Below are 26,636 nucleotides of genomic sequence, written 5' to 3' on the forward strand. Positions count from 1 at the left end.
TATCGGCCCTGTCGGTCCTGTTTCAGCGAAAGATCGCTACCAATTTGCAGGTCAAAACGTTCCTGCAGGGGGTCGTTCATTTAGTACCTCCCTTCAGAGCACCATTGGAGGCCTGGGATCTTAATCTGGTCCTGTCTGTACTACAGGAGGCTCCGTTTGAGCCACTACAGGATGTTTCATTGGCATATCTATCCAGAAAGGTTGTGTTCCTGGTAGCCATAACATCCATTAGGCGAGTATCGGAGTTGGGAGCGTTATCTTGTAGAGCCCCTTTCCTGACCGTTTTTAAGGACAAGGTAGTCCTTAGGCCTCCGCCACCTTTTTTACCAAAGGTGGTGTCCTCGTTCCATATTAATGAGGACATTGTGCTGCCTTCTTTCTGTCCAGCGCCAGTTCACAGGGTGGAAAAGGCGCTCCACACATTGGATCTGGTAAGAGCTCTCAGGAGATACGTGTCGAGGACAGCACCTTTCCGCCAGACGGATTCGTTGTTTGTGATCCCCGAAGGGCGCAGGAAGGGTCTCACGGTCAACCATAGCCAGATGGATTCGCCTAACCATTCAGGAGGCTTACCGTATTAGAGGCACGCCAGTTCCAGCTGGAGTAAGGGCGCACTCTACTCGGGCAGTGGGCGCCTCGGCACCAGGCTTCGGCAGAACAGGTATGCAAGGCAGCAACCTGGGCCAGCCTGCACACTTTTTGTAAACATTACAGTGTGCATACTCAGGCTTCGTCAGATGCGAGCCTGGGCAGAAAAATTCTCCAAGCAGCAGTGGCACACCTTTAAACAGGAAAGCATGCGGCTTGGATCGGTGAGTGTTATCCCACCCAGGGACTGCTTTAGGACGTCCCACAGTCTGTGTCCCCCAATGAGACGAAGGAGAAACATGGATTTTTGTGAGTACTCACCGTAAAATCCTTTTCTCCGAGACGCTCATTGGGGGACACAGCACCCACCCTGATAGCCGGTTGGCTCATACTTATTATATAACATATTTTCTTGTTTAAGACAGGGTGATCCCTTTTTTCAGACATATGATTTATTGCATTAAGGCTAATTTGTGTATGTCCTCCTACTGCTTTTGCACTAAACTGGTTTCCGCCCGCTATAGGGGCGAGGGTGTATGCGGTGGAAGAGGAGCTAACTTGTTTTTTGTATGCCTAGTGTCAGCCTCCAGACGGCAGTAGCACACACCCACAGTCTCTGTGTCCCCCAATGAGCATCTCGGAGAAAAGGATTTTACAGTGTGTACTCACAAAAATCCATGTTTCTTTGGTCGCTGGTCTCCCGCTGGCCAGCACGCATCGCTGTGTGTGACAGGCGGGAGACCAGCGATCAGGTGTAAAAAAAAAAAAAAAAATAGTTATTCTCACCTTCCGACGTCCCGCTCAGCCATCCCGCCTCTCTCCATGCTCCGGTCCCAGTGATCCTTTGCACGAATGACCGCGAGACTTTGTTATCCCTCGAGACCGTGACATCTCGCGGTCATTCATGCAAAGGATCACTGGGACCGGAGCATGGAGAGAGGCAGGATGGCTGAACGGGACGTCGGAAGGTGAGAATAACTATATTTTTTATTTTAGTTCTATTTTTTACAGCGATGGCAAGCGATGCCGGGCGCTCGGCATCGCTGTGCTGATCGCTGGTGAAGCTGTCTGTGTGACAGCTCACCAGCGATCACATAGCGACTTACTAACGATCCTGACACCTTGATATCGGTGTCGGGATCGCTGGTAAGTCGCTTAGTGTGACGGGGCCTTAACAGAACGGGACGTCTGGAGAGCAGGGGAGAGGGAGTAAAGCAAAGTTTATAAGAAAACTTTTCTAAAATTCTGCAGTACCTTATAAGAAAAAGAACTTGCCTATAATAAGGCAAGTTAACATTTATTACATCACCCAAGGTCCACCCAATATACCCTTTGCAGTGCGCTATTGTGCATCAGTACTGGTAATGTTAACCTACGTCAGAGCGTGAAATCACATGTGTGGTGCTCTGGCCTTAGGCAGCTAGAATGTTCTTAATAACCTTCTCACAGCATTAGTGATCAAGTCACATGTTCATGGCTGTGATGGCCAACAACTCTCTGATGTCTGCTCCCATCACAAATCGCAGCAATGTACTATGTAATGAAGAATCGTGGGAAGCACTGCAAAGTTATTATGAAACTTTTTAATTGCTACCAATGGGGGAAAAAAAAAGCTGTGTGACTATATCAGAATTTTTGAAACTTTCGGAACAATTCAAACAATTCTGTAGGCGGAGTCTCAAATTGGCCATAGCCATTAAATGAATGTTGGCTGCATGCGAGGATCATGTAATGTTTATAAGGGTTTACTGACTGTCTCCAGATGGCAGGTATTGCAGAACAAACAGTCTGACATATTCCCATGAGAGACAATACACCGCCAGGCCAGATGTCTGGTACCAGATTACGCACCTCTCCCAGTTGAGAATACTGCACGCTTGGCTGAAGGTTCATGTGTACAGGGGATTAGGAAGAAATGGCATTCAACCAAACCAGTGTAAAACTGGCCATACATTTAAAGATATTCTCCAGTGAGAGGAAAACCAAGTAAGGAAATGTAATTTTTAATACCTTTAATTAGCAAGTCAATCTTTGTCTAGTGTGGAGATCACTATAGAATTAAAATGGCCACCTTGTTGTTACACTCAGAAAGCTGTCCTAGAATCTTGGTACAGGTGCTTGAGAAAAGGAGAGTAAGGGAAGCTCTGCTCTCTCCATTCATGTGTAAGAAATATTCCTAGTGGATATTATGATCTAATACTGGAGATATCAGAGGTGCTAATGTAAAAAGAGGCTGCTCACACTGCCTTTTTGACCTAATAGTGGAGATTCTAGAGGTGTTGAGTTAAGAGACTGTCGACACTGCTGTCCACCCTGTCTTTTTGATCTAATAATAATAAGAGTCCTTAAGTAAGAAGAGATTGCTCACACTGCTGTCCATCCTGTCCTAAGGACATAGCACAACTGGTATCTGCAGTATTGAGGTAAAAGAAGGCCACTCACACTGCTGTCTTCCCTGTTTCTCTGATCTAATCCTGGAGATGCCAGAGATGCTGAGGTGAATAGAGACTGCTCAAACTGCTGTCTACCCTGCCTGTCTGATCTAATCTTGGAGATGTCAGGCATGCTGAGGTAAGAGACTCTTTACATTGCTGTCCACCCTGCCTTTCTGACCTATTACTACAGATACTAGTGGTGCTGAGGTAAAAAGACCGAACACACTGCTGTCCACTCTATCTGAATAATTAGTATAAATACCTCATGAAAAACATCACACCAATTTTAATCTCAAATATAATAATATAGGGTGGTTATACATCAATGGACAATCTAGAAAAACTTGCAAAACGCTAAGACACAAAGAACAAAAACACGATCCAAAAACTCCAAAGAGAATATATAAATATGCAAGAAAACTAATTAAATAGGTACAAGGAGAGGAAGAGTTCCATCAAATAGCTCATGTAGAAATAGGGCGCTCACAGGGACGAAATACAAAAGGGCAATGAGAATGTGTGCTAGTACACAAAATTAACACCAATATTGCACATTCCCTACATAGCCTACTGAATCAATATTAGACACCCTTCATCAAATATATCATTTTGAAAATGCATAAATACATGCTATTACTTATTAGAGGGTCAGGTAGTGAGTTCAGGAGCGTCCTCCCCAACGCGCGTTTCGGCGGTATAAGCCTTTCTCAACAATTTTCTGAAACCATTTCAAGGGTGCCAACACTTTTGCTCATGATTGTATGTAGGCCAAAACATAGCTTCATGTTACCCATGCATATAGATTACATCCAGATTCATAGGCTGTTTCTAATGGAAATGAGCCACCATAATCAAAAAATAAAGTGCGAGTGCAATATACAAGGGCAACATATAGGTTGCATTTCCCTCTAGTGGATCATCCCAATAGATTCACACACTAAATGAGAATGTAAATAAAATTTGCCATTGCAAAATGAATCTGACATCACGTTTTTTGGTCGGATAGGCTGTGTGGTAGCTTGTTACTGTAGAAAAGAACGGGCTCCATTGTTACTCTCAGATCAGTGTGAACAAGAAATGGTGAAGCAGTCGCCCATAACAACATGTCAGGGAGCAGGTGTCTGAGAGTGGAGGTAACAACCTCATTTGTTGGTATGGTAACACTATGTCCCCCCAGGCCAGCAGTATGGTCCCCTAGTAGTTGCAGATGTATGGAGAGGGATGCGTTTGGTGAGCTGGCGGCCGTGCATTGGTGAGTGATATCTGTCAGCAGCTTAATACCCAAATAATGCAATATTGGGAGTGGTCCTCTGGGTTTCATTGTAGTAAGACCACTGCAAAAAAAAAAATTAACTGAAAAGTTGCTGAGCCCAAAGTTCTCCATGCTTTGACATTGCGCTAGATGGACGGAGAATACCACATCTCCTGGGCAGGGGAGGAAGCAAAAGACAATACTGGCATTACAGCAGGAGATCACAGAGGATTCATTTTGTGAGGTCAAATATTTCACTGACTGTTGTTAATATTTTACTCACAAAATGTATCCTCTGCGATCTGTAATGTCAGTATTGGACAGCACAGTGGTGGACAGAGAAAGCAGACACAAGGGGACCTCGCTGTGAGACACGTACTTTTCATGTATTTGCAGCAGAATAGTATAAACTATAACCCCCACAATGCTTTACTGTAGGCGACATGACGCAGAACGCTAGAAGAGGATTCCCTGGTCGTCCTGACGTCGCTGGTACGTAAGAGTGACGCATCTGGCGTAGCGGCCATCTTTGAGTAGGAGGAGCTTGGAGGCAGCGTAGTGTCAGACGGTGCTCTGAGTCCAGCGTATCTTCCCGACATGTCCGCGGATAACCAGGAGACCAGAGCACATGAGGAGAACACCTCTGACGAACAGAAGGTGAGTGTGCGGGAGATGGCGGCCGTCACCACAGCGGCGCAGGGAGAAGCGCGCACAGCGAGGTGCGGAGGGATGAGTCATTTGTGGTGGGCTACAGAGCCCGGCGCCCCCATCCCCAGGGACAGACTGCCTGCACCCATGTAAGGCGCCCGTCAGCGGTGACAGCTGCAGCCGCCCCTACTGGTGGCCCAGGCCCGGCATATGGCCGCGGTGTGACATGTGCTCCCTCCATGGAGAAAGGGGCACCATAATGGACGTGGATGAGCTCTGCATCCGCTCACGGGGACGTACTGCCCATTCCTGGTGTGGCTGCCTGCAGTGGTTGCAGACTGGGCGATCACCGAAGTCACTCTCAGCCTGGTGTATATGTACAAGAGGCTCCCCCGGCCTCTCCTCGTGTATATGTACAAGAGGCTCCCCCGGCCTCTCCTCGTGTATATGTACAGGAGGCTCCCCCGGCCTCTCCTCGTGTATATGTACAAGAGGCTCCCCCGGCCTCTCCTCGTGTATATGTACAGGAGGCTCCCCCGGCCTCTCCTCGTGTGTGTATGTACAGGAGGCTCCCCCGGCCTCTCCTCGTGTGTGTATGTACAGGAGGCTCCCCCGGCCTCTCCTCGTGTGTGTATGTACAGGAGGCTCCCCCGGCCTCTCCTGGTGTGTGTATGTACAGGAGGCTCCCCCGGCCTCTCCTGGTGTGTGTATGTACAGGAGGCTCCCCCGGCCTCTCCTCGTGTGTGTATGTACAGGAGGCTCCCCCGGCCTCTCCTCGTGTGTGTATGTACAGGAGGCTCCCCCGGCCTCTCCTCGTGTGTGTATGTACAGGAGGCTCCCCCGGCCTCTCCTGGTGTGTGTATGTACAGGAGGCTCCCCCGGCCTCTCCTGGTGTGTGTATGTACAGGAGGCTCCCCCGGCCTCTCCTGGTGTGTGTATGTACAGGAGGCTCCCCCGGCCTCTCCTGGTGTGTGTATGTACAGGAGGCTCCCCCGGCCTCTCCTGGTGTGTGTATGTACAGGAGGCTCCCCCGGCCTCTCCTGGTGTGTGTATGTACAGGAGGCTCCCCCGGCCTCTCCTGGTGTGTGTATGTACAGGAGGCTCCCCCGGCCTCTCCTGGTGTGTGTATGTACAGGAGGCTCCCCCGGCCTCTCCTCGTGTGTGTATGTACAGGAGGCTCCCCCGGCCTCTCCTCGTGTGTGTATGTACAGGAGGCTCCCCCGGCCTCTCCTCGTGTGTGTATGTACAGGAGGCTCCCCCGGCCTCTCCTCGTGTGTGTATGTACAGGAGGCTCCCCCGGCCTCTCCTCGTGTGTGTATGTACAGGAGGCTCCCCCGGCCTCTCCTCGTGTGTGTATGTACAGGAGGCTCCCCCGGCCTCTCCTCGTGTGTGTATGTACAGGAGGCTCCCCCGGCCTCTCCTCGTGTGTGTATGTACAGGAGGCTCCCCCGGCCTCTCCTCGTGTGTGTATGTACAGGAGGCTCCCCCGGCCTCTCCTCGTGTGTGTATGTACAGGAGGCTCCCCCGGCCCCTCCTCGTGTGTGTATGTAGAGGAGGCTCCCCCGGCCCCTCCTCGTGTGTGTATGTACAGGAGGCTCCCCCGGCCCCTCCTCGTGTGTGTATGTACAGGAGGCTCCCCCCGCCTCTAGTGTGTGTGTGTGTGTGTGTGTGTGTGTGTGTGTGTTTGCACATCCCCATATTCTGACTCCATTTCCTCTATAAAAAAAAAAAAAAAGTACGAAACCTTCTGTAGTTTAAGCCCCTGGATCTGATTTTGGTTGATGCGTTTCACAACGAAAGACATCACATTGTCAAACTTCAGGCATTTGCTGCAAAGGGCCTGCTGATGGATAATGCAGTGCAGAGCAATGACCTCCTCCACACCTTTCTCTTCCAGTTTTTTTTTTTTTAACAAGTGCCACCAGTCCATTTTTCCTCCCTGTCATTGGTGGCGCTCCATCAGTTGTTATTCCAACAAACCTCCTCCAAGGTAAACCGGCATTCTCAATGGCGTCACACAGCTGGTGAAATATCTCCTGAGCGGTTGTCTGGCCATGCATTGGAATCACTGTGAGCAACTCCTCTGAGTTCAAAATTGTCATCAACACCACGGACATAGATTGCGAGCTGGGCAGTGTCGGTGATGTCTGTGGTCTCATCAAGAGCGACTGAGTATACACTGAAACATTTTGCTTTCTCACAGTTGATCATAAATGTCACTTGACAGGTCAGAAATGCGCTCTGCTACGGTGTTGGCAGAAAGGCTGATGTTGCTAAACGGACCTTTCTTTTCTGGACAGACAATACTTGCAGCCTGTAATATGCACTTTTTTACAAATTCACCTTCTTTGAATGGCTTTCCTGCTTTAGCATTCATCTCACAAACCACGTAGCTAGCTTCGACTGCTACATCATTCTCTTTGGTTGCTTTCTTAAAGAAATCTTGTTGCCTCAGTAGATATCTTTTAAGATTAGCAACCCAGTTGGCTCTTTCATCTCCCTGGTATTTTGCTTAAGCCCCCCTTACATTTAGCGATGCACCAGTGATCCCAACCACGATATGACCCGGTCAGGATCGTTGGTGCATCGCAAAATGGTCGCTACTGAGCTGCCAAACAGGCAGATCTCACAGCGACGCAGCAGCGGTCGTTACTTACCTTTCAGACGCGGCGATGATGACGTCCTCCTGCCCGCGTCACTCGTCGGCGCCAGCAGGAAGCAGTGGATGATCTCGCGCGATCTGCGATAGCCAGCGGGGGAGCCGGTCGGAGGTAAGTATCACGTAGCGATATCTCTAGCAATATCGCTGCTGCGTCACAAAATCGGTGACACTTTAGCGATATTGCTAGCGATATCGCTATGTGTAAAGCCCCCTTTACGCCTCAGCATGTCTAGTTATGTAATGACGTTTCAAATTGTATTCTTAGTGCACTGCAACTTTCTCTGTGCAAATAAGACACGTCGGGATGCCCCTGTGCTCAACAAAGTAATATTGCACTTCCCACTTTTCCTGAAATTGTCTGTGTTCATCACCAACCTTTCTCTTCACTACAGGCTTTGAAAAACACATGTTTGGGGCTGTGTAATAGATAATTCCACTTGGTGTCACCGTTTCAGTGTTAGCTGATGTGTCTTTTCCGCTATTTTTCTGTCCCGCTGAGCAGCAATTTCCGGTAATGGCGCAAGTTCGCAATAAGGCCGGCTCATGTCCCGCCTCCGAGAGCAGTATACCGCACTGCTCATTCTGAACCCGGCGCACCTGAGTCTGTGGCGCGGTCCCTGCTCGGCTGCTCCTGCTGCATGTGTTGAGTGTGACTCATACGCCTTGCCTGCTGACAGCAGGCTGCTGTGACTGTCTAGCCATCATCATACTCTCCTCCTGCTGCAGCTCCGATGGTCCAGCGCCGACACCTTCCTGTGTGAGCGTGCTGTCACGTGGTACCGCTCATTAAGCTCATGAATATGGGCGCCACGCTTTTGAGAGTGGAGTGGTGTCCATATTCATGACCTTAATCAGCGGTACTATGTGTGACTGGGATTTCACATGCGAGACTCGGCTGTGTTTCTTGCTTGTGTGATCCCGGCTGAGGTGAGGGCCGCAAACTATTGTCCCGAGGGCCCATGAGGTGAGGGCTGCAGTTGGGCTGCGAGTTTGAGACCCCTGGTGTAGAGCAATTACTTGTCTTGTGTTCCATAGGTGGTTGCTCTTTCCAGAGGGACGCTATTTAGTTCTATTTATTATTCTAGTAGGATTGTTGGGCAGGCGGTTGTTCTATGGAAAGTCAGGGAATGAGTAAGGGTATGTGTAGATGATCAGGAATTGGCAGCGGTTTGGATGCAGCGCAGGTCCCTGGAAGCGCCGTGGTGGGTCCCGGGTGGACCGCACGACAGTGAGCGGTGCACGTGGAGCGGTGTACGTTGAGCGGTGTCCGGAGGATTATCAGCTCCGGGATGTCTACGTCGGAAGAAGGCAAGTATGCCTCTGCAGATTCTGTGTGGTCTCTGGCATGGCGCTGCCTCGCATGCGGCCGGGGTGTGTCCTAGGGTTTCGGCGGAGTGACGTGTCCGGGGTCTCGGCTGCTGACATGTCCGTGGATGGAGCCTGTGATGCGGCCGGTGTTCCCTGGTAACGCGCCGGAGTCACTATGGCGACGCGTTGGGGCAGAGCCTGGTGGCTTGGTAATGGGTCTGCAAGTGGCAGTTGCTGGAGCAGTCGCATCATGCCGGGGACATGGCAGGTCTGGGGCAAGAGGCGTTGCTGGGACCAGGACCTGCTGACCCGGACATCCGGGGTGTGGGGGGTTTGCCCAGGGTTAAATTGGGCAACTGGCAGATGCTTCAGTGCTTCTGAGCCCATTCCTGAGATGAAGTCAAGCGAGCAGCAAGAGCAGGTGCAAGACCCTGCGCAGCGTTATGTGCAGCTCATTCAGAAGCCCCGTGCAGAACGGCAAAGGATCCATTGAGATTCTGGGTGATGTCCAGGCAAGTGAAAGTCGGGATACAACAGAGGTCCAGCCTCAGGAGCTCCTCCAGAGTGGACAGAGTCGGCAGCGTTGGCTGAGATGTGCCCACCCTCGTAAGCCAGTACCTGCTTTTTGCAACACTGCTAAGTGATCTTCCTGAAGGTTCACTTGGTGATGTAGTCTTTCCTTTATTTCTCCTGATATGGCCAGGAAAAGTGTACAGGGTAGTCAAGACACAAGGAATGTGCCCTCTGCAGGTCCTCCTTGCCAGACTCCTATCTGAAAAGATTGTCTGCCCTGTGTCCAGCTGAGGGTGAGGGGCATTCACCGCCAGGCGGTGGAGCGATGCAACAGGTGCTAATGTAGTGTGCATTACTTCATGCTTACTGCCCTCCGCAGGTAGCGGAGGAAACAAGGCCACCTAACTTCGCCACATGCCTGAAAGAAAATTAGAGCGGAATGACGGGGTCCATGATGTCCTTATCCCAGGCAGGGCGTCCGAAGGGGAAAGGACTTAAGACTTAATTTCCCGGAATCAGACTCCTCTTTTGACTATGTTGAAGATGAGGACTCTCCCGGATCATGCCCTTCAGCATTCTCCTCTTCAGAAGATGACTCTGGTCGCATTTGTTTCCCCATGGACTGCGTGGATAAATTAGTGAAGGCGGTCAGGAAAGCTATGGGGATAGTGGAGTCTAGGCTGGAACGTTCCATTCAAGATGTCATGTTTTGGGTACTAGACCAAAGGAAGTGCAGGTCCTTCCCCTTAAATGAAAAGATCCAGTCTCTGGTACGCCGGGAGTGGAAGAGGCCGGAGAAGAGGAGATCCCTTCCTCCAGCATTTAAGAGAAGATATCCCTTTGAGGACCCTGAAGCAAACACTTGGGATAAAGCCTCAAAACGTGATGTGGCAGTGGCTAATGCATCAAATAAATCCTCATTGCCCTTTTGGGTACTGGGGACCCTAAAAAGACCCTCTGGATAAAGGGGCGTGGGGAATGTCAGCAGGAGCTCTGAGATCATCGGTGGTATCTGTACGACCAGGTCAGTTATGATCGGTCAGGATGGCGGCTAGAGCAGCGGACCTTTCAAACGCGGCTCGGAGAGCGTCATGGCTGACGTGCTGGCTCGGGAATATTCAGGCCAGATCTAGATTATGTTCCATTCCATGTGAGGGGGGATTACCTCTTTGGAGCGGTCCTGGATGAGCTTCTGGAGAAGGTGGGGACGATTAAAAAAAAATAATCCCTGGTCTGGTGACCCCCCCCCCCCCCCCCTCCTCCTTCCTACAGGCGTCCCTTCGGGAGGAGGAGGTTTAGTCGTAGGAAGCCTTCCAGGGACCGAGCCAAGTGGGATGAGGAGAGGTATGGGATTCATGTTTAGGGTGCTCCTCTCGAATTCACACCATTGACTGCTGACCCAAGTAGGGGATAGGCTTAGCCCTCTCCCTGGCTTGGTTAGAGATTACCAATAGTAACTGGGTGCGTAGCCTGATATCATCAGGGCCAAAGGGCGTTTTCTTCTATCCCACTGGACAGGTTCATGGTAACCCCTTCCTGGTCATCCCTGTTATGAATGGGTCACCGAGGAGGATGGAAGGAACAGGCTAAGCCACCAGAGAGGTTGGTAACTAAGCGGATTGCAGACCCCTGATCCTATCCACACAACGAGCAGTAGCCGTGGAGCGTTCCTACGATGCCCTAGACGCTTCGACACAGCCGGAGGACTAACTAAGCTTAAAGACAAAGATGAAATCTAAATTGCCCCGGAGCAAATTCCCAAAGGAATAGACAGCCCACAAACATATTGTTGGTGAGACAAGATGAGACACAAACACAGGCAGAGAACAGACTGAGCAAACGATGGGGTCCAAGCTGTCAGGACAGAACAGATACTGTCTGCAATCACGCACAAAACCCTGAAAAAGTCCAACAGTACTGATATACAAAAAAACCTGAGATCACACGATATCACCCCCGCTAGTTCAGCACTCTGGTATAAACTGGCAGCAAAGCAAAAAGATACTAACATAACGGGACTGAACAAGCTGCAACATATGAAGCAGGGCCCAGCGCTGCCCCCAGCAGGGAGCACGCTGGACCCTAGCAGCAAAAAAACACAACCAGATTAGATGCAAAGGATTAGCAAAAGAATCACTTAGCTGAACCATTTAGATCAGGCAGGGGACAAAAGAGCTCCAAATGCACACTGAGGGAATCACCAGCAACCTCCAAGAGCAGCCAGCTCAATTATATGCTCCCAGCCAGTAATCCCAGGTTTCCAATTATCGTCGTCAAGTGGGGAGCTTCCATCCACCTGACCAGCCCAGCTCCACTACTCTCAGTAACCACCAGAGTGTACTTCGGCTCAAAACTCCGAGCAAGAGAATTCACAACACATCCCCCTTGAAACAGCAAGCCCTGGAGGCTGAGGTCCTGGAGCTATGGCATAAAGCAGCAGTCCTGGTTGAGGTTCCTGGGCCAGAGAGGGGTAAGGGGTTTTACTCCCCCCCCTTCTTTCTGATTTGGAAACTGGATGGCTCCTTCGGGACAAACCTTAGGTCTCTAAATGGGTCTTGATAGTATGCCCCTTCAAGATGGAATCTATTGGAAATTGTTTTATGGTGGTGTTAGTGCACATCTTCAAGATCCATCACATGCCTGTTCACACAGATCATAAGCGGTTCCTCAGGGTGGCGGTAATCATAAGGGACTAGGTTAGGCATTTCCAATTTAGGGCTCTGCCCTTTGGTCTTGCCATGGCCCCTTGTGTTTTTACGAAGGTAATTGCTGAAGTCATTGCCCACCTACGTGAAACGCCCTTGTTATTCCCTGTCTGGACGATTTTATTATTGTAGGCAGGTCAGCAGATCATTGCTCAGGCAAAGAGGATAATGTGAGTTGTGGAATGTTTGGGGTGGCTGCTGAACATTAAAAAATCTCAGCTTCAACCCTTAAAGATGCAGCAGTTTCTGGGATTCATTCTGGACTCGGAGAGACAAGTGTCTGCCGCCTGATAAATTGGTTCATTTTCGGCACCAAGTAATGAGAGTATTGAATAATCCCACTATGTCCCTTTTGGGAGCTATGTCCCTGTTGGGGTTGCTAACCTCCTGCATCCCATCGGTACATTGGGGCCAGCTTCATACAAGGACCTTACAGTGGGATGTGTTTAATGATAGTTTGAGGGGGGTACCTGCAGGGACTGGTGACCTTGTCCCCTTCTATATATTCCCTGAGGTGGTGGTTAGACCAGGATAACCTGACCAAGGGGGTTACCTGGGAAAATCCCATTAGTCGGGTGATCACCACAAACGCTAGCCCTCCAGGATGTGGGGCACATATGGAGGAGGTCGTAGTCCAGGGTCTATGGGTACAACAGTTAGTTCTTCTAACTTAAAGGATCCGACATCAGTGGAGCTGGCGGTAAAGAAGCTCCTTATATCCCCACATGGTCATCATGTCAGGATCCTCTCTGACAATCGGATTGCGGTGACCTACATGAACCACCAATGTGGAATTTGGTCCAGACCCCTATTGCAAGTGGCAGAGCGGCTATTCCAAGTAGCAGCGGATCATTTTCTCTTTGACAGCTCTGCACATAAGAGGAAAGGACATCAGGCCAGATTTTTTCTTTAAGCCGCAACCTACTAAGGCAGGGTGAATGGACGCTGAAAAATGCCAACTTCGACCAGATTGTGTGGATGTGGGGTCAGCCAGACATAGACCTCTTTGCTACCAGAGAGAACAGGAAAGTGAGGCGGTTCTGTTCTCTCAACCCCAGGGAAAAAGCCACTGGTGGTAGATGCCTTCTTAATAAAGTGGGACTTCAGCCTGAGTTATGCCTTCCCCCTTTAGCCCTTTTACCTTTAGTGGTGAGGAAGATCGAGGAGGACAGGGTAAGAATTCTAGTGATTGACCTGGAAGGCGTGGTTCTCATGGCTAAGACAATGTCTGTCTCTGATCTACAGGTACTCTCATCTGCATCTCTTCTCTCAAAGGCCAGTCTACCATCCACAAGTGGCAGGGCTTCACCTAATGGCAAGGAATTTGAGAGGATGTTACGGATGGACAAAGGATTTTTCCCCAATCTGATAGCCACTCTCCTAAAACGTTGGAAGGTAATCACAACCAAGATCTATGCCAAGACCTGGAGGAAGTTTCTAGCTACATCAGAATTTAGTCGGGGAGAGGGTCCTTTCTGGAATTCCTTCAAAGGGGTCTGGAAATGGGAGTTCATATATGACAGGATGTTACTTAGGCCAGATGCTTCTTACTTGCCAAAAGTAGCCTGCAAATTCCATAGGTCTCAATTAGTCCTTCCTTCCTCCCCAATCCTAGAAACCAGAAAGGGGTCAAGCTTCATACTACATCTTAAGCCCCCGTTGCACACTGCGATATCGCTAGCAATATCGCTGTAAAGTCACCGATTTTGTGACGTAGCAGCGATATTGCTAGCGATATCGCTACATGTGATACTTAACCAGCGGGGGAGCCGGTCGGAGGAATCGCTGGTCGCGCGAGAAGGTCCTGGATCATTTCTCGTCGTCAGCTTCCTGCGGCGCATCCTGCTGTGATGACGAGCGACGCATGGACGCGGGCGGGAGGACGTCAGGATCGCCGCGTCTGACAGGTAAGTAGCGACCCCCGACTCCTGCGATGTCGCTGGTGAGATCTGCCTGTGTGGCAGCTCGCTAGCGACCACTTGGCGATGCACCAGCGATCCATATCGTTGTCGGGATCGCTGGTGCATCGCTATGTGTAACGGTACCCTTAGGATGTGCATGTTAGTTTATCGGTCACTAATCCTTGGAAGAAGGATAATTCCTGGTTCGTGTCCTTCCAGGGGACTAGGAAGGGTCTTAAAGTGACAGAGTACTTTGGCTAGGTGGATTAGGGATGCTATTTCATTAGCGTATACATCGAGTGGCAAGCCGGCATCGGGAGGGTCTGAGGGTGCATTCCACTAGAGCAATGGCAACCTCATAGGCGGAGAGGTCGAAGGTCTCAATTGACCAGATATGTAAGGCAGCTACTTGTTGTTCTCCTTCCACCTTTTATTAACACTATAGGTTGGATATGGGTGCCTCCTCAGATCTCACCTTTGGTATAAGGGTCCTGCAAGCTGTGGTCCCTCCCTAAGGGAATTCTTACCTCTCTGTACCATACCATGTACTTTACCATAATTAAAATGTTCATTTTTATTACTTTGTAGAGACTCCTATGCAGGCAATGACTGCCTGAAGTCTGGAAGCCATGGCAATCACTACAAGCTGGGTTTCCTCCTTTGTGATGCTTTGCCAGACCTTTACTGCAGAAGACTTCATTTGTTGCTTGTTTGTAGGTCTTTGTTTTAAATTTTGTTGAAGCATGTGAAATGCAGCTTGATGGGATTGAGATCTCATGATGGTTGTCTATTGTAGAATATTTCACTTGTTTGCAGCATGTGGACTGTTGGCGCAGAGGCTGTGCAGCGCGCGTGGGGGCTGGAGGCACGGAGTCATCCACACAGTGTCCTCAGCATCTTTCTCCTGCGCTAGCACACTTCTCTATGCCTTGCCGTGGTCAGAGGAGAGCACTGTAATGCACATGTGTGGGGGAAAGGCCAAAGAGAGCCAGCGCATGTGCACTACAATGCTTTGCTTTACCCTTGGCACTACAGAGAAGTGCTCCTACGCAGAAGTACGATTGGGGCACTGTGTGGATGTCATAGAACATGTTATCCACACAAAGCAAGAAGAGAGGAGACCGGTTCAAGAACAGTGATGCCCATCAGCCCGTGCTGCCCTGTTGGCGAATATATTGGTAACTTATATACATCAGTCTAGAATGTTGTATATCACAGTGCTTGCAGGTGCTGGCCCTACTTTATATGGGAAAAACCTGGGGACAGGTTCCCTTCTAATCTATTGTAGGCACGTTGTACCTAAAATGTTAAGATATTTTATTTTGCTTTTATCCCTGATTATGATTTTAACTACACTATCAACTGCCGTGATATTGCCGGTTTTGGAGGGTTCACTTTGTAATCCTTCCTGTGATTAGGTTATTAAAATGAAAACTAACATATGTATATGTGTATATAAATACTGTATATATCTTCACGTGATCCATCATTCTCAATAGATTCACAATAAAAAAAGGAAAGTTTAAGTTGTTGTGTTTTAATAAAAATAAGTATAGAGGAGTGCACCTGGTGCTGGTAATGGATGTGCACTGTATTTATTTAATGGATGACTTTTGTTCTGAAGGAGATGGAGGATAAGGTGATCAGCCCAGAAAAAGTAGAAGAGGCTAAATTAAAAGCAAGATATCCGCATCTTGGTCCTAAACCAGGAGGTTCAGACTTCTTGAGAAAACGGCTACAAAAAGGGGTAAGATTATCTATATTCTGGATGGTTCTGTACATTTTCTTGCCTTAACACTTACAAGAACATATGTAATGTTTCATGCCTGTAAATGCCAGTCAGCTACCATGTAAAACCCAAAGTCTTAGATTTCAAATGTCACCAGTCTTAACAATGTGCAATATTCAGGGGTGCAGCATGGAAAGCTCTCCTTCCTGTATTTGTAAGAAAGAGGTTGATGAGAATAGCAGAAAGTCACATCAGAAAGAGAGATCATAGCCTGTTACTGTGATCTACCCCACCTTTACCCAAAAGCATGGGGATTCAGAAACTTTTTTTTTTTCTGATCTACCATCACTCCCCTTGAGTGACATGTGTCTCTCTGCATGTATAGAGGAACTTTGTCTTTTTGACTAGTCTACTGTGCGGCTTGGTCCGCTGCGGGTTTTACAGTGCGTTATTCTTTGAAATGCCACAGCGTTTGAGTCCAAACGTGTGGGCTGAACTCATGTAGCCAGTGCCTGATACATGCTGGCAGCATGTATAGGCTTTCTAGTTCCCTTTAAATATGATGTGTGCACGTTCCTTCAAAAAATCACCATAAGGATATGAGCTTGTAGCTGCAACATTCAAACATTCATAGTGTTTTAGGCATGTTGATCCTGGAATACCTGGATATGTATTCTAGTAACTAAACATTAGAAGTACTAGTCATCCACCATAGTCATAAGCGACTATAATATCTGTCACCTTCAGTCCCCATGCCTAATAAAGACCCTATAATAGCTTACTGGAAAACAATGTTCATAATGTTAGACTGCTGAACACGTGGGGATTCCCTAATAAACAGGCAACAGCTGCAAATCATGCAACCGCAGAGACTCTTAACATAATATATGCGCTCTCCCAGATGCTCTGATAACACTCGAGCGTGCTCAGACAAGACATTATCCGAGCACAATCTGGATAGATGTAAAACAGATAAAGGATAATAACAAGTCACAACAGAGTCCCATCACGCAGTAGCAAAAAATGATATAAGAAATACCATATATACAATTGAGCACTGGGGGAACCCAGAGGCCTCTATTCTGATTCCAATGCGTAAACCCTGACAGTTATCAGCAGGGCTGTGGAGTCGGAGTCGATGCTCATTTTGGTGGAGTCGGTATAAAATGGACCGACTCCTAAAATATATAATAAATTGGGTACATTAGTTCAATGCAGAATGTGCAGAATTTTTTTCGTAGGAATTTGGGAAAGTTATGAAATGTCCTATAAATGGCTGTTCTATTCCTGATCTAAGGCTACATTCACACACAGCGTTTTTGCTGCGTTTTTTTTGAGGATACGTTTTTCATATTCATCACATGCTCTGTGTTGTGCACACGCTGCAGCTGGCAATAAGAGAGAGTCTGCAAGAGGCACATGCTGGAAATCTGATTGGAAAAGTGAGGAAATTGGGTATTTCTGCCAGAACCCCTAAAATTGATTCCATCTTGAAGAGACGTGCTGGGAAAGGGGCAATTGTCGATCAAGCCACTCGGTGGGGCAGCACTTATTTAGTGATTGAGCGATTGCTTGAACTAAAACCGTTTCTTATAGATATGGCGAACTCTCAGGCAACCCTAAATGAAGGTCAATGGACACAGGTGGCTGAATTGATGGAATTGCTTAATCACCCATTTACCGTGACTAAAAAATTACAAGCTGAGGATTTAACTTCTGGCATTTTCATAAGGGAGTGGAAGAACTTGCTATTTTGCCTGTCCCAAAGAGGAGGTTTAATCGCAGATGGCATTTCTGCTTCAATGAAACGGAGAGAGACAGCTATTGCAAAATAAAATTTTTCTGGCAGCTGTTTGTGGACCCAAGTCATCGTATACTGCTTGATGATCAACAGCTTACTAAAGGAAAAGAAGCTCTGACTGAGGTAGCAGTTAGGATGAGTGGCCTACAGGAGGACTGCCAGGAGCAAGAGGACTTGGGTCCTGACAGTGCTACTGCTGCCATATCTTCATCCTCATCAGATGAGGAGTTTGACTTTGACAAGTATGTGTATGACATGGAGCAGGCAAAGCGTTGCCGCAAGGAAAAAGACTTCACTCTGTCTCCTATAGCAAGCAGATTGACCATATTTCAGCAAAATGTTTCACTTGCTCTCAAAGAAATAGAAAAATTCAACCGTTCATCAAAACTGTGCACGAGGCAATTCCTTTATACCCGGAAATTGTTAAAGATGTTGCCCATGTGGTTACGGCTTTGCCGCCAACACAAGTTAGTGTAGAGAGGTTGTTCTCTAGCCTTAAAATTATTAGGTCAGATTTGAGGTCATCTATGAAGGAGGACCTGATGGAGGCAATTCTATTTCTTAGAACAAATTCATAGACTGCACAAATTCTGTTTGTTTTTGTTGGAAACTGTGTTTTCCTACTTACATAGTTAATTACATAGTGAGAGATTTACAGTTTTTGTGTTCTAAAGTTGTATTCCAATAAATATATATTATGTTCTATCTAAATATCTTGATTATTGTATCATAAAAATGATTAAATGTCTGATGTTCACATTGTACTATAAATTTTTCACTTAAATATAAGCAATATATGTGGGAGTCGGTGTAAGGGAAATTGAGTCGGAGTCGCGGGTTTGGCTTACCGACTCCACAGCCCTGGTTATCGGGGTCATTAGAGGACTCGATAGTAGAGGTTTATTTCTGATTGGTATATATTCCTAGAGTGATTATTGTGTAAGATGGTATAGTGGTAGAAGCTCATGACCCACACCAGGCATTGACAAAGGGAACTCTCCTTAAAGGGAACCTTTAACCCCCCCCCAGTCGTTAAGTAAAAGAGCCACTTTGTGCAGCACTAATGCTGAATTCTGTCAAGGTGGCTTTTATTTGGCGTCCCTTCCACCACATAAATAAGCGGTTTTAAAATTTGGCTGCCATACCAGAAGTTTGACCGGGGGGCAGGTCTTTCCCCCTCGGACACAGATGCCTAACATCCATCAGTCATGTCCTCCTTTTGAATTTGGCACCGCCTCCTAAGCGTTCATTTCAATTCCTTGGGCCTGCGCTGTAATATCTTTTCTTGGGCATGCGCAGTTAGCGCTGCCCATCCTCTGACATCACATAATGTCTGAGCTATCGCGCCTGCATGGATGCACGGCCAGAGATCCCACCCCGCAGTCTCTTCTGATTTATTGACACTGCGGGGCTGGGAATTTTGGGCATGCACAGTAGTTCTGTGGCTCTCCCTCAAATCTCTCCTCCTCTTTCCTACTGTGCAGCGTCATAGGAGGAATCGTCAATTAGGGATGAGCTGACGAGTCTTCCTATTACGCTGCACAGTAGGAAAGAGGAGGAGGGATTTGAGGGAGGCGAGGAGGAAAAGAACAAAGTGTAAAAATTTGCCAAGTATCTGTAAAACATGTATGATTGTTGTTGGTGCCCCCCTCTCTTCATTTTGCCCTTATTTCAGTCCATAGCAATGATTCATTGTGTCCCTGAAAAACCCTCCCTTCGGCTGGTTTCACATTAGCGTTTTTGTGCGCAGCGCATCCATGCGCATGCGTACCTATGTTTAACATGGCGTACGCATGGTCTTGCATGCGTTCGTCTTCGTTTTCGTGTGCATGTGTTTTTTCCAGGTGTGCTTCTAGACGCGCCAGGCGCAACATGTTGCATTTTTGGGTCCGCCCAAAGGTGTAAAAAAAAAAAAACACACGGAATGCGACAAAATAACGCATTAGTCTATGGGAACGCTGGTGTGCGCATGGACATGCGTTCGTCTACGTTTTCGTGCGCATGCGTTTTTTGCGTTAACATGTCTAGACACTGGTTTAAACCACCCCCTACACAAAGAAACATTGATATCCCAATGGTGGAGTCTGTTTCAAGGATTTTTCAAGGATTTTCCTCCTGTGAAATGTGACACCTAGAGAACGCATGCGGATAAACGCATGGAAAAACGCATGTGCGTTTTTGCATGTGTTTTTACTTGTTCACGATGCGTTGCACACAAAAGACGCAAATGTGAAACTAGCCTTCCTGCTGAGTTCTCACTCCGGCAGCTTGGCACATTCATCCAGTGTTTCCCAAACCCCACTCCTCACGGCCCCCAACAATTTGTTTTTTCAGGATTTCCTTACTTTCAGCACCTGTGGAATACTATCATAAAGGCATCAGGAAATTCTCTCACCTGTGCAACTCTATGGAAAGCCTGAAAACATGACCTGTTGGGGGTTGTGAAGACTGGAATTCGGGAAACCCTGCTCCATGAGCTACAAATCCTGATATTTTTGTGCAGGACTTGTTTTCCCACCGCTCTGCTCTTTTCTCTGACACACACAGTAAGGTATGCTCCATAAACTTGCATGGTACACATTAGTGTTCTAGTGTGGTGAAGGGGTTCTAACACCACTATGATGACATTCAGACTGGGCATCCATGAATCAAGCCATGCCTCCGGAGCCCTCTACTGTCCCAGATGGTAGAGGGGGTGATGAGAAGTAGCTTTTCTTGGGTAAAGATCTTCGAATTACTTGGCTTCCGGCCAGTGGGTAAGGCTACTTTCACACATCAGGTTTTCGGCGTCAGGCGCGATCCGGCGTCGTGCCGGAATGCCGGATCCGGCAAATGTTTTGTAAAACCTGATGTGCCGGATCCGGTTTTCTGCCGGATCCGTCTTGTTCTTGACAGACAAAACCGGATCCGTCTCATCCGGTTCATCCGTTTTTCCATCCGTTTTTCGACGGATTACGCCGGATCTGGTTTTTAAAATTGACCCTTGTGGCCTTCCGAACGGGATTGGCTACTGGAAAACTATATATAGCATGTTCCTACAGCCCTTCTTTGACAGGTTGTAGAGGAGAAAGTGCAGGTTGGAGAGAAGAGCAAGTTACTGGCGAAGATGGATGTTGTCATTGGAAATATTACCACTAGAAGTTCTGTGACGGTTTCAGTAATGAGGGACAATTTTGCACTATACTTTGTCACCTCAAGGCAGAGTACACTGGCAGGATGACAGAGTGTGAAAGATTTGTGCCCTAACCAAACTTGTGTACCTTCTGGACCAACAGTATATACCTTTGCCAACCAAAGTTGGCTATCTTGTCATGGTCTTACTATTTTTAGCTTTAGGCCACAGGTGTGTACCTGGTTGTGTTTTATGCAAAGTATTTCACCTTTTAACAAAAGTTGTGTACATTGTTAGGAAATCACCAACAATAAACACAACTTTTCAGGTGAAATACTTTGCTTCAAACACAACCAGGAACACAACTGTGGCAAAAAGCTAAAATTTACCCACAGTTATATACCTGGTTTTGAATACCTTTTTACCTTTTAAATACCCTGTATTTAACCTTTTTTTTAAACATATTTCGCCGCAGAAAGAAATGAGACAACCAGTGTAAACAATAATTTAACTTTTATTTAAAATATTTTTTTTTTGTGTAAACTGTTTTTAAAGTTAAAAAAACTTTTTTAATAAAGGTTTGAAACCAACCAAATGGGCATTTTTATTACAAAAAAAACATTATAACTCGGTGTAGTGTGGGGTGGAAATACTGCTGGAGGGGCTGCGGGACACTTCGACAATGGGAGTGTGGAGAGAGGACTGGGATCGTGGTGGGGAAGGAACAGTTAGAGGTGATGGTGTGGAAAAAGCTACAGAATGGGTGGACATGTGGGAGGCAGAAGAGGTGGTGGGCGGTGGAGTGGAGGGTTGGGCAGGGACTGTAGGAGCAGATGATGTTGATGGAAAGTTGTATGGGGAAGGAGTTTGGTACGGGGAAGGAGTTTGGTACGGGGCAGGTTGCTGGAAGTGGGGCGATGTCTGGTACTGGGGAGGTTGCTGGTACTGGTGAGGATGCTGGTATGTAATAGGAGGGGGAGGATGGAAAGTGGCTGGAGGGGGTGCAGATGTAATAGGAGGGGGAGGATGGAAAGTGGCTGGAGGGGGTGCAGATGTAATAGGAGGGGGAGGATGGAAAGTGGCTGGAGGGGGTGCAGGTGGAGGAACTACAGTGGTGGGAGGTGGAGGTTGGGAGGTAACCTGCTGTAGAGCACCGTGGCACGAATGCATTACATGCATCTGCTGGGTAGGAGATAGTGTTGCCATGCGCTCCACAACAGACCTGAAAAAGGTGTGGTTTGGCGAAGATCTTGCTTCTGAATGCATGGTTTGCAGAAGTGTCTTCACCTCCAGAATGCTGGAGTTGATCTGCTGAAAGCCTGCGGAGATTTGCTCTGACAAGACTTTTAGACAGTTCTGGAAAGATGCATTCAGATGCAAGAACTCTGGCGCATAACTCTTTTCCTGACCCCTCTGCCGCTGCCGCCCAGTACCCGCAGGTGTACTAGAGGTGGCAGGGGCAGAAGGGTGGGGTAAAGGGAAAGCGATCTCCTCACCAGCAGCTTCATGTAATGTAGGCGGCCACGATGCTCCTGTGCTGGTGGATGGGACAGATGGGTCGAATGTGTGGGAAGGCTGGGAAGGTGCAGATGTACCGGGGCGGTCGAAGTGTCCCTCGGTGCCGGTCTCCTCAGGGATCGCCTCAGAAGGGTCCAATCGTGCAGGCTCCCGAGTGCTGCTCACCGTGCTGTGGAATAAAGAGAAAAAAAAACAATTAAAATACTGACATGGTATGGCCCTGGCTGAAAAAAAAAAGTTACATCTAACATTTTTTTTCACATGTGGTGTGTAATATTTACCTTCTAGTGACCATTGTTTCCCGGAGGAACGACAGGGCTTGTGCGTACTTGTACTTGCTCCTGCGTCCACCAGATCCACTCGGGGCCCGCATCTCTTTATTGAACTCCTTCTTGAAACGATCCCTCAGACCGCCACCGATTCACAATTCTGTTCCCTGAAACGAGAAAGGAGTGGTTAGTATACAACATCAGTGTTTCCCAAACTCCAGTCCTCATGGTCCCCAGGGGTCATGTTTTCAGGATTTCCATAGTAAATAGAAATCCTGAACACATGATCCGTGGGGACCACGAGGACTGGAGTTCGGGAAACACTGGTTTACATCAAGCAACCGGTACTGTATATACTTACGCTCTTTAATCTGGGCCCGAACATCGAGGTCCTCCCAGCGGCCCACAAGGAGCGAACAGATTTCCTCCCAGAGTCGTCGGGTAACGATAAGGTCAGCGTGGCGGCGGTCAGCCATATTCCAGAGCGGCTCCCTTTCTCTGACGAGATCGATGAGGTGGTCCACATCGAGTCCTCCATCCTCACCGTCAGAGTCGGGAGCACGCTGTGAAGGCTGTTAAAGAAAAAGACAAAAATAACATAATTAGCCTCCACAAAAGAAATGAAATAAAAAGTGCAAAAAAACAAAGCAAAAATATTTATACTTACACGCTGGTGACAGCCGCGTTGCTGTCGCCGACGACCCTGGGAGGCACTGCGAGGACCTCTTGGCCGAGCACCAGATTGGGAAGACTAGAGAAGAAAACAAAAAATGTTATGTCTTTGGATGTAGGCATTTGTTTGCTGTGTGTGGTCTGCAGAACATTGTTTTCTATGTGTTGTGTGTAGTGTGATGTTGTGTTTCTGCGTTTGATGCAAAAAACTTACCAATTGTGAGCCCACTCCAAGTGTCTGTCCACCCCTTCCTTCTTCTTCTGGGAGCTCCTCTTCATCTTGTGAATCCTGTTTTGAAATAAAAGGCAATGAATAGACATATATTACAGAGATGATGGATTTTGGAAATAAAAACTTACCGTCAAACGCTGACGATGCGAGGGAGGGCTCCCAGAAGATGATGTGCTGTCTTCCTGGTGGCCACACTCCATGCCTGTGGGTGGTGTTCCAGCTGCTGCCATTGCTGCTGCATCTATTGGGCGGCTGTTGAATAAAGAGAAACAAAGGGCCAATGAATATCTTGATATTCAATAGCCTAGTTTGGAGGAATGGGGGATTTGATAATTACCGTCTCTCATCTGCTGCTGGCCTCCCCTCCTCAGCATGTTCCATTTGCTGCTCCATTTGGGGTGATGGTGGTGCTGATGGTGCTGCAGTGGTCTCCTGCCTTCTCCTGCTGCGCTTGGTTGCTTTCTTGGGTGGCATGTTGGGTGTGGCTGTGGGTCCCACTGTCTTGCTTTTATTTATGTCTTGTGGGCAGAGCTACTGAGCATGCTCAGACCCAAAAAACCGGATCCGGCCACCGGATCCGGCTTTCGCCGGATCAGGCGCATTGCGGCGCTCATAGGCTTTCATTGTGTGAAAAAGCTGGACGCGCCGGATCCGGCGTGTCCGGCTTTTTCGCCGGAGACAAAAAACGTTACAGTAGCCGTTTTTTCCAGACGCCGGATCGCGACACATTGCCGGTTCCGGCGAAAACCGGATGAAACGCATGGCCATCCGGCGCAAATGCAAGTCAATGGGGGGGAAACCGGATCCGGCATTGCATTTCGCCGGATCCGGTTTCTGTCAAAAGCGCCGGATCGCGCCTGACGGCGAAAACCTGATGTGTGAAAGAGGCCTAAGTAGTATGGGATCTTCAAAAACACGGGCTTGGATCTGGCATAGGAGACAAAGGCTTCATTATCTCCCTTAGTTGCTTCAGTTAAGAAATGTGGTGTTCTCCATAGAGTACCCTTTACAGTGTTGCTTGGGTCATACTTTATCCACAAACCTGACCAATTGTGATTGCCTGTAATTGTGTAGTGCATGGTAACATTTTAACGTTGTACAAGGTTTGTGTTTATTTAATAACAATATATACAGGAAGAAGAGTATAATATGTATATATTTTTTAATATCGAGATTTTATAAGTGTTGATAAAAATTATGAATATTGTCCTGATTAGGAAATAACTCAGTTTGTCATTTCTTGTCATAGCAAAAGTATTTTGACTCCGGAGACTACAACATGGCTAAAGCAAAGATCAAGAACAAGCAACTTCCTACTGCTGCTGCTCCGGACAAGACTGAGGTCACGGGAGATCATATTCCTACTCCGCAAGACCTGCCCCAGAGGAAACCTTCTCTTGTGGCCAGCAAACTGGCTGGTTGATGAGCCGGCTCGTGTGCATGAACACCACCTCATTTCCATCTCTCTTCCTTTCTAGACCTTCTGTTTTCTCTGCTCCTCCTCCCCGTACACTAATAGTCTGGCAGCTTAGCAGGCCATAGTAGTGCAAGCTGCTGTCTTGAGTGTGAAATTATGTAGGTTCAGATTAGTAGTCAAAACCAATGCACTGATGAACAGGTCTGTTTTGGTATAGCAATGTAAAGTCATTTACTTGAAATCAAGACAAATGTACATAATGCCTATTTCCTAGTGGTAGGACTGGTGTGAACAATGGACACTTGAGTTTTACCATTTTTAATGCCTGTTTTTTTTTTTTTCTCTACCTTCTAGTTTTCATACTGAATTCCTTTTTTTAATTTAAGGTTTATTTTCCTTTTTGACATTTACTTTGAAGGTTAAGACCACAATCTTATGTTTTTGAGAGGGAGTAAAGCAAAATTGTCAAATCAAACTGGGTTCTCAAAGGTTTTTCCTCACTTTGCCCTTTTAACTTGAATGGCCTTAAACCTTTCTCAGCTTTAATGATAGGATTTGACTTGGGCAATATTTGCTCACACTGCTGTAACCTGTTGTGAACCTAGTACACTATGAAAGTGATGACCCCTAGTTGAATCTGGTGTTTTTCCTGGTTAGTAACATAGATCCTTCTGTTGAAGACTCGGATGAAGTGCGCATGTGCATAGACTGTTGAATTCACTTCTGTGCCATTTTGTAAATACAATAGTTTTGCACAACCTTTTTGCAAATGTGTACTAACTTTTACAGTTTACAATATTGACGTGTAAATCTGTAGCACATTTTAGCTCCTTTTAAATTCCCAGCAGTGGTTTTCTGTTTCCAGGCTTATCTTAATCATCCTAGATTCATGTCTTTTGCATGAATTTATGCATGATTTTGTTTTATTGAGGCTAACAACCTTCCATGTACTTCAAGTCTGGCAAATTAGAAGACTTCTGCCTTGCTGCTGCAATGGAGGTGAAGTGGATAATCCTCTCCCTGTATTTGGCACACACGTGTAGACATGCTGGAGAGTGATTTGCATGCCAGATTTGCATGTGATGACCCCTTTTACCAAGCACCTGCATGTCACTGTTGAGATCGACATTCTTCCATATGTGGCAGTAAAAGGTGTTTGCTATGTCACTGAGGGGCAACCACCATTATTGTAGGTATTACTAATCTACAGCTCCTTTGGGTGTGTTCAGTAACTGATGAGAAGACTAATTTTATCCATCCCACAATAGGCATATGTCCCAGTGACCTATACATTGCCTCATGCAAAGTTAGGTTTGTATTAGGGTTGTGACCAGCGTATGAGATAACCTATGTGAATTTACATTTGGGGCATAGATAATGGAAAAATATTCTAAAAAAAAAAAATACAATTTATGAAAAAACGCTACAGTTTTTCTCTGCTAAACCCTTGAGGTGTATAATATTACTGTGCTTATTGATGTCCTGCAGTTGTTAACTGGTATCGACATTTACAAGTAGTTTAATGTTGCATAAAGCCTCCAATAATGCTGGATATACTGAACATTTATGAATATTGTTAATAAAGATTGCAACTGTTCTTGTAGGCTCATGTTTGTATTCCAGAACATCACCACATTCATTCATGTCACTTCATTCACTTTCTATCCCTACAATGGACCTTTCACTTGCTCAAAAAAAATGCCTCGTAAAAATTTCAAAGTTCTCCTGATTCTATCGCCCTCCAGTGTTGCACTGCGTCACTGCTTTTGCAGAGATATTTTACTTTGCATTTGGAGTGCAATGGGTAAATTGTCTGCTTGTAGTCTGTGTTTTCTAGCCCTCCTAGATGCTGCCAATCTCTGCTCATCTAGCAG

The 26,636-nt window shown here is 47.2% G+C and overlaps 1 protein-coding gene across 1 annotated transcript; it reads left to right on the plus strand.

Moving 5' to 3' along the window:
• The first annotated feature begins 4,755 nt into the window (after positions 1-4,755).
• Positions 4,756-26,359, plus strand: ARPP19 (cAMP regulated phosphoprotein 19). The gene is made up of 3 exons (XM_073568410.1): positions 4,756-4,932; positions 15,637-15,759; positions 24,595-26,359. Exons 1-3 carry the CDS (start codon positions 4,873-4,875, stop codon positions 24,766-24,768), a joined length of 357 nt encoding a protein of 118 aa, XP_073424511.1. The 5' UTR covers positions 4,756-4,872; the 3' UTR covers positions 24,769-26,359.
• Positions 26,360-26,636: the final 277 nt, after the last annotated feature.

The sequence above is a fragment of the Dendrobates tinctorius genome, unplaced genomic scaffold (genome assembly GCF_039654945.1).
Source record: "Dendrobates tinctorius isolate UK_male_01 unplaced genomic scaffold, ASM3965494v1 ptg000022l, whole genome shotgun sequence".
NCBI classification, from domain to species: domain Eukaryota; kingdom Metazoa; phylum Chordata; class Amphibia; order Anura; family Dendrobatidae; genus Dendrobates; species Dendrobates tinctorius.